The sequence below is a fragment of the Pseudophryne corroboree genome, unplaced genomic scaffold (assembly GCF_028390025.1).
Source record: "Pseudophryne corroboree isolate aPseCor3 unplaced genomic scaffold, aPseCor3.hap2 scaffold_504, whole genome shotgun sequence".
NCBI lineage: Eukaryota > Metazoa > Chordata > Amphibia > Anura > Myobatrachidae > Pseudophryne > Pseudophryne corroboree.
The window spans coordinates 241,321-250,245 of NW_026970109.1; the positions used below are offsets into that span (position 1 = coordinate 241,321).

At 57.7% G+C, this 8,925-nt stretch overlaps 1 protein-coding gene across 1 annotated transcript in view; it reads left to right on the forward strand.

The window, feature by feature from the left end:
* Nucleotides 1–8,925, forward strand: part of POLR2A (RNA polymerase II subunit A) — an 88,794-nt gene that overhangs the window by 16,257 nt on the left and 63,612 nt on the right. Inside the window, exons 5-6 of the mRNA XM_063953951.1 lie at nucleotides 1,399–1,680; nucleotides 2,012–2,173. Of these exons, the coding sequence (XP_063810021.1) occupies nucleotides 1,399–1,680; nucleotides 2,012–2,173 (444 nt within the window). The remainder of the gene's footprint in view (nucleotides 1–1,398; nucleotides 1,681–2,011; nucleotides 2,174–8,925) is intronic.

Consider the following 8,925-nt stretch of genomic DNA (forward strand, 5'->3'; position numbering starts at 1 on the left):
TCCATATAAAGGGGGTGACACTGCTGTATACACTATACCGGAGGATACATTCCATATAAAGGGGGTGACACTGCTGTATACACTATACCGGAGGATACATTCCATATAAAGGGGGTGATGCTGCTGTATACACTATACCGGAGGATACACTCCATATAAAGGAGGTGATGCTACTGTATGTCTTATCCTGGTGGATACATTTCATATAAAGGGGGTGACTCTACTGTATATCGTATACCAGAGGATACATTCCATATAAAGGGGGAGACGCTGCTGTATATCGTATATCGGAGGATACATTCCATATAAAGGGGGTGACACTACTGTATACACTATACCGGAGGATACATTCCATATAAAGGGGGTGATGCTACTGTATATCTTATCCTGGTGGATACATTTCATATAAAGGGGGTGACACTGCTGTATACACTATACCGGAGGATACATTCCATATAAAGGGGGTGACTCTACTGTATATCGTATACCAGAGGATACATTCCATATAAAGGGGGTGACTCTGCTGTATACACTATACCGGAGGATACACTCCATATAAAGGGGGTGATGCTACTGTATATCTTATCCTGGTGGATACATTTCATATAAAGGGGGTGACACTGCTTTATACCGGAGGATACATTCCATATAAATGGGGTGACGCTGCTGTATACACTATACCGGAGGATACACTCCATATAAAGGGGGTGATGCTACTGTATATCTTATCCTGGTGGATACATTTCATATAAAGGGGGTGACGCTGCTGTATACACTATACCGGAGGATACATTCCATATAAAGGGGGTGATGCTACTGTATATCTTATCCTGGTGGATACATTTCATATAAAGGGGGTGACACTGCTGTATACCGGAGGATACATTCCATATAAAGGGGGTGACGCTGCTGTATACACTATACCAGAGGATACATTCCATATAAAGGGGGTGACGCTGCTGTATACACTATACCAGAGGATACATTCCATATAAAGGGGGTGACTCTGCTGTATACACTATACCGGAGGATACATTCCATATAAAGGGGGTGATGCTACTGTATATCTTATCCTGGTGGATACATTTCATATAAAGGGGGTGACACTGCTGTATACACTATACCGGAGGATACATTCCATATAAAGGGGGTGATGCTACTGTATATCTTATCCTGGTGGATACATTCCATATAAATGGGGTGACACTGCTGTATATCGTATACCGGAGGATACATTCCATATAAATGGGGTGACACTGCTGTATACCGGAGGATACATTCCATATAAATGGGGTGACACTGCTGTATACCGGAGGATACATGCCATATAAATGGGGTGACGCTGCTGTATACAGTATGGTGGCTATTCCCTGGTGACCTTGCCTATCTTGTTTTTAGGGTCATGGTGGCTGTGGCCGTTACCAGCCCCGGATCCGGCGTTCTGGCCTTGAGTTGAATGCAGAATGGAAACACGTGAATGAGGACTCGCAGGAAAAGAAGATACTGCTTAGCCCCGAGCGCGTGCATGAAATCTTCAAACGTATCACAGACGAAGAATGTTTCATCCTTGGCATGGAGCCACGATATGCGCGCCCTGAGTGGCTCATTCTGACCGTCCTTCCTGTGCCACCGCTGTCTGTACGACCTGCAGTTGTCATGCAAGGATCAGCCAGAAACCAGGTGAGTTGGTGAATGTCATGGCTAGAAAGAAGAGTGGAAATGGAGGTCATAGTCCTGTATAATGGCATGCACTGGGGGCTTGTGCGAAACTGCGTCATTGGGTGGAGCTGTATGCTGGCCAGAGGGGGGTGTATGTGCTCGTGGCTGCAGGAATGCTGGGCCGGGTGTGGCACGGTATACTATAATATACACGGGTTTACTATACACTGAGAGAAGTGGGCATGTGCCATACGTGGGTGTTTGGGTGGTGTAGGGGTGGGGCGGTATAGAGCAGGGTGGTATAGGGTAGGGTATGAGACCATCCTACATCTATCCGACTTCTTTCTTCCAGGATGATCTGACTCATAAACTGGCGGACATTGTGAAGATTAACAACCAGCTGAGACGTAATGAACAGAACGGTGCCGCAGCGCACGTCATTGCAGAGGACGTGAAACTCTTGCAGTTCCATGTAGCAACAATGGTGGATAACGAGTTACCTGGGTTACCTCGGGTAAGTGCTCATAACATGCTGATCTTATGTATAGAGGAAGTCCCCGGGATTGGGGGCTTGTGTAAATGTGTAACCATGTTGTAGTGCAGCGGCTGGGAGCTCTGCTGGCATATGCCTGTGACAGGGGACGGTGCTAGGACACCACCATGTTGGTGTAGTGCAGCGGCTGGTAGCTCTGCTGGCATATGCCTGTGACAGGGGACGGTGCTAGGACCCCGCCATGTTGGTGTAGTGCAGCGGCTGGTACCTCTGCTGGCATATGCCTGTGACAGGGGACGGTGCTAGGATCCCGCCATGTTGGAGTAGTGCAGCGGCTGGGACCTCTGCTGGCGCCTGTGACAGGGGATGGTGCTAGGACCCCACCATGTTGGTGTGGTGCAGTGGCTGGGAGCTGTGACAGGGGACGGTGCTAGGACCCCACCATGTTGGTGTAGTGCAGCGGCTGGACCTCTGCTGGAATATGCCTGTGACAGGGGACGGTGCTAGGACCCCACCATGTTGGTGTAGTGCAGCGGCTGAGACCTCTGCTGGAATATGCCTGTGACAGGGGATGGTGCTAGGACCCCGCCATGTTGGTGTAGTGCAGCGGCTGGGACCTCTGCTGGCGCCTGTGACAGGGGACGGTGCTAGGACCCCGCCATGTTGGTGTAGTGCAGCGGCTGGTAGCTCTGCTGGCATATGCCTGTGACAGGGGACGGTGCTAGGACCCAACCATGTTGGTGTAGTGCAGCGGCTGGGACCTCTGCTGGCGCCTGTGACAGGGGACGGTGCTAGGACCCCACCATGTTGGTGTAGTGCAGCGGCTGGTAGCTCTGCTGGCATATGCCTGTGACAGGGGACGGTGCTAGGACCCCGCCATGTTGGTGTAGTGCAGCGGCTGGAACCTTTGCTGGCATATGTCTGTGACAGGGGACGGTGCTAGGACCCCGCCATGTTGGTGTAGTGCAGCGGCTGGGAGCTCTGCTGGCATATGCCTGTGACAGGGGACGGTGCTAGGACCCCGCCATGTTGGTGTAGGGCAGCGGCTGGGAGCTCTGCTGGCATATGCCTGTGACAGAGGACGGTGCTAGGACCCCACCATGTTGGTGTAGTGCAGCGGCTGGACCTCTGCTGGAATATGCCTGTGACAGGGGACGGTGCTAGGACCCCACCATGTTGGTGTAGTGCAGCGGCTGGACCTCTGCTGGAATATGCCTGTGACAGGGGACGGTGCTAGGACCCCGCCATGTTGGTGTGGTGCAGTGGCTGGGAGCTGTGACAGGGGACGGTGCTAGGACCCCACCATGTTGCTGTAGTGCAGCGGCTGAGACCTCTGCTGGAATATGCCTGTGACAGGGGACGGTGCTAGGACCCCGCCATGTTGGTGTAGTGCAGCGGCTGGGAGCTCTGCTGGCATATGCCTGTGACAGGGGACGGTGCTAGAATCCCCGCCATGTTGGTGTAGGGCAGCGGCTGGGAGCTCTCCTGGCATATGCCTGTGACAGGGGACGGTGCTAGGACCCCGCCATGTTGGTGTAGGGCAGCGGCTGGGAGCTCTGCTGGCATATGCCTGTGACAGGGGACGGTGCTAGGACCCCGCCATGTTGATGTAGTGCAGCGGCTGGTAGCTCTGCTGGCATATGCCTGTGACGGGACTGTGCTAGGACCTCACCATGTTGGTGTAGTGCAGCGGCTGGAACCTTTGCTGGCATATGCCTGTGACAGGGGACGGTGCTAGGACCCCGCCATGTTGGTGTAGGGCAGCGGCTGGGAGCTCTGCTGGCATATGCCTGTGACAGAGGACGGTGCTAGGACCCCACCATGTTGGTGTAGTGCAGCGGCTGGGAGCTCTGCTGGCATATACCTGTGACAGGGGACGGTGCTAGAACACCGCCATGTTGGTGTAGTGCAGCGGCTGGGAGCTCTGCTGGCATATGCCTGTGACAGGGGACGGTGCTAGGACCCCGCCATGTTGATGTAGTGCAGCGGCTGGTAGCTCTGCTGGCATATGCCTGTGACAGGGGACTGTGCTAGGACCTCACCATGTTGGTGTAGTGCAGCAGCTGGAACCTTTGCTGGCATATGCCTGTGACAGGGGACGGTGCTAGGACCCCGCCATGTTGGTGTAGGGCAGCGGCTGGGAGCTCTGCTGGCATATGCCTGTGACAGGGGACGGTGCTAGGACCCCACCATGTTGGTGTAGTGCAGCGGCTGGACCTCTGCTGGAATATGCCTGTGACAGGGGACGGTGCTAGGACCCCACCATGTTGCTGTAGTGCAGCGGCTGAGACCTCTGCTGGAATATGCCTGTGACAGGGGACGGTGCTAGGACCCCGCCATGTTGGTGTAGTGCAGCGGCTGGGACCTCTGCTGGCGCCTGTGACAGGGGACGGTGCTAGGACCCCGCCATGTTGGTGTAGTGCAGCGGCTGGGAGCTCTGCTGGCATATGCCTGTGACAGGGGACGGTGCTAGGACCCCACCATGTTGGTGTAGTGCAGCGGCTGGTAGCTCTGCTGGCATATGCCTGTGACAGGGGACGGTGCTTGGACCCCACCATGTTGGTGTAGTGCAGCGGCTGGGAGCTCTGCTGGAATACGCCTGTGACAGGGGACGGTGCTAGGACACCACCATGTTGGTGTAGTGCAGCGGCTGGGAGCTCTGCTGGCATATGCCTGTGACAGGGGACGGTGCTAGGACCCCGCCATGTTGGTGTAGTGCAACGGCTGGGAGCTCTGCTGGCATATGCCTGTGATAGGGGACGGTGCTAGGACCCCACCATGTTGATGTAGTGCAGCGGCTGGTAGCTCTGCTGGCATATGCCTGTGAAGGGACGGTGCTAGGACCCCGCCATGTTGCTGTAGTGCAGCGGCTGGAACCTTTGCTGGCATATGCCTGTGACGGGACGGTGCTAGGACCCCACCATGTTGATGTAGTGCAGCGGCTGGTAGCTCTGCTGGCATATGCCTGTGACAGGGGACGGTGCTAGGACCCCACCATGTTGGTGTAGTGCAGCGGCTGGGAGCTCTGCTGGCGCCTGTGACAGGGGACGGTGCTAGGACCCCACCATGTTGCTGTAGTGCAGCGGCTGGAGCTCTGCTGGCATATGCCTGTGACAGGGGACGGTGCTAGGACCCCGCCATGTTGGTGTAGTGCAGCGGCTAGTAGCTCTGCTGGCATATGCCTGTGACAGGGGACGGTGCTAGGACCCCACCATGTTGGTGTAGTGCAGCGGCTGGGAGCTCTGCTGGAATACGCCTGTGACAGGGGACGGTGCTAGGACCCCGCCATGTTGGTGTAGGGCAGCGGCTGGGAGCTCTGCTGGCATATGCCTGTGACAGGGGACGGTGCTAGGACCCCGCCATGTTGATGTAGTGCAGCGGCTGGTAGCTCTGCTGGCATATGCCTGTGACAGGGGACTGTGCTAGGACCTCACCATGTTGGTGTAGTGCAGCGGCTGGAACCTTTGCTGGCATATGCCTGTGACAGGGGACGGTGCTAGGACCCCGCCATGTTGGTGTAGGGCAGCGGCTGGGAGCTCTGCTGGCATATGCCTGTGACAGAGGACGGTGCTAGGACCCCACCATGTTGGTGTAGTGCAGCGGCTGGGAGCTCTGCTGGCATATGCCTGTGACAGGGGACGGTGCTAGAACACCGCCATGTTGGTGTAGTGCAGCGGCTGGGAGCTCTGCTGGCATATGCCTGTGACAGGGGACGGTGCTAGGACCCCGCCATGTTGATGTAGTGCAGCGGCTGGTAGCTCTGCTGGCATATGCCTGTGACAGGGGACTGTGCTAGGACCTCACCATGTTGGTGTAGTGCAGCGGCTGGAACCTTTGCTGGCATATGCCTGTGACAGGGGACGGTGCTAGGACCCCGCCATGTTGGTGTAGGGCAGCGGCTGGGAGCTCTGCTGGCATATGCCTGTGACAGAGGACGGTGCTAGGACCCCACCATGTTGGTGTAGTGCAGCGGCTGGACCTCTGCTGGCATATGCCTGTGACAGGGGACGGTGCTAGGACCCCACCATGTTGGTGTAGTGCAGCGGCTGGACCTCTGCTGGAATATGCCTGTGACAGGGGACGGTGCTAGGACCCCGCCATGTTGGTGTGGTGCAGTGGCTGGGAACTGTGACAGGAGACGGTGCTAGGACCCCACCATGTTGCTGTAGTGCAGCGGCTGAGACCTCTGCTGGAATATGCCTGTGACAGGGGACGGTGCTAGGACCCCGCCATGTTGGTGTAGTGCAGCGGCTGGGACCTCTGCTGGCGCCTGTGACAGGACGGTGCTAGGACCCCGCAATGTTGGTGTAGTGCAGCGGCTGGTAGCTCTGCTGGCATATGCCTGTGACAGGGGACGGTGCTAGGACCCCACCATGTTGGTGTAGTGCAGCGGCTGGTAGCTCTGCTGGCATATGCCTGTGACAGGGGACGGTGCTTGGACCCCACCATGTTGGTGTAGTGCAGCGGCTGGGAGCTCTGCTGGAATACGCCTGTGACAGGGGACGGTGCTAGGACACCACCATGTTGGTGTAGTGCAGCGGCTGGGAGCTCTGCTGGCATATGCCTGTGACAGGGGACGGTGCTAGGACCCCGCCATGTTGGTGTAGTGCAACGGCTGGGAGCTCTGCTGGCATATGCCTGTGACTGGACGGTGCTAGGACCCCACCATGTTGATGTAGTGCAGCGGCTGGTAGCTCTGCTGGCATATGCCTGTGAAGGGACGGTGCTAGGACCCCGCCATGTTGCTGTAGTGCAGCGGCTGGAACCTTTGCTGGCATATGTCTGTGACAGGGGACGGTGCTAAGACCCCGCCATGTTGGGTGTAGGGCAGCGGCTGGGAGCTCTGCTGGCATATGCCTGTGACAGGGGACGGTGCTAGGACCCCGCCATGTTGTTGGTGTAGGGCAGCGGCTGGGAGCTCTGCTGGCATATGCCTGTGACAGGGGACGGTGCTAGGACCCCGCCATGTTGGTGTAGGGCAGCGGCTGGGAGCTCTGCTGGCATATGCCTGTGACAGGGGACGGTGCTAGGACCCCGCCATGTTGATGTAGGGCAGCGGCTGGGAGCTCTGCTGGCATATGCCTGTGACGGGACTGTGCTAGGACCTCACCATGTTGGTGTAGTGCAGCGGCTGGAACCTTTGCTGGCATATGCCTGTGACAGGGGACGGTGCTAGGATCCCGCCATGTTGGAGTAGTGCAGCGGCTGGGACCTCTGCTGGCGCCTGTGACAGGGGATGGTGCTAGGACCCCACCATGTTGGTGTGGTGCAGTGGCTGGGAGCTGTGACAGGGGACGGTGCTAGGACCCCACCATGTTGGTGTAGTGCAGCGGCTGGACCTCTGCTGGAATATGCCTGTGACAGGGGACGGTGCTAGGACCCCACCATGTTGGTGTAGTGCAGCGGCTGAGACCTCTGCTGGAATATGCCTGTGACAGGGGGATGGTGCTAGGACCCCGCCATGTTGGTGTAGTGCAGCGGCTGGGACCTCTGCTGGCGCCTGTGACAGGGGACGGTGCTAGGACCCCGCCATGTTGGTGTAGTGCAGCGGCTGGTAGCTCTGCTGGCATATGCCTGTGACAGGGGACGGTGCTAGGACCCAACCATGTTGGTGTAGTGCAGCGGCTGGGACCTCTGCTGGCGCCTGTGACAGGGGACGGTGCTAGGACCCCACCATGTTGGTGTAGTGCAGCGGCTGGTAGCTCTGCTGGCATATGCCTGTGACAGGGGACGGTGCTAGGACCCCGCCATGTTGGTGTAGTGCAGCGGCTGGGAGCTCTGCTGGCATATGCCTGTGACAGGGGACGGTGCTAGGACCCCGCCATGTTGGTGTAGTGCAACGGCTGGGAGCTCTGCTGGCATATGCCTGTGACAGGGGACGGTGCTAGGACCCCACCATGTTGATGTAGTGCAGCGGCTGGTAGCTCTGCTGGCATATGCCTGTGAAGGGACGGTGCTAGGACCCCGCCATGTTGCTGTAGTGCAGCGGCTGGAACCTTTGCTGGCATATGCCTGTGACGGGACGGTGCTAGGACCCCACCATGTTGATGTAGTGCAGCGGCTGGTAGCTCTGCTGGCATATGCCTGTGACAGGGGACGGTGCTAGGACCCCACCATGTTGGTGTAGTGCAGCGGCTGGGAGCTCTGCTGGTGCCTGTGACAGGGGACGGTGCTAGGACCCCACCATGTTGGTGTAGTGCAGCGGCTGGTAGCTCTGCTGGCATATGCCTGTGACAGGGGACGGTGCTTGGACCCCACCATGTTGGTGTAGTGCAGCGGCTGGAGCTCTGCTGGAATACGCCTGTGACAGGGGACGGTGCTAGGACCCCACCATGTTGATGTAGTGCAGCGGCTGGTAGCTCTGCTGGCATATGCCTGTGAAGGGACGGTGCTAGGACCCCGCCATGTTGCTGTAGTGCAGCGGCTGGAACCTTTGCTGGCATATGCCTGTGACGGGACGGTGCTAGGACCCCACCATGTTGATGTAGTGCAGCGGCTGGTAGCTCTGCTGGCATATGCCTGTGACAGGGGACGGTGCTAGGACCCCACCATGTTGGTGTAGTGCAGCGGCTGGGAGCTCTGCTGGCGCCTGTGACAGGGGACGGTGCTAGGACCCCGCCATGTTGGTGTAGTGCAGCGGCTGGTAGCTCTGCTGGCATATGCCTGTGACAGGGGACGGTGCTAGGACCCCACCATGTTGGTGTAGTGCAGCGGCTGGGAGCTCTGCTGGCATATGCCTGTGACAGGGGACGGTGCTAGGACCCCGCCATGTT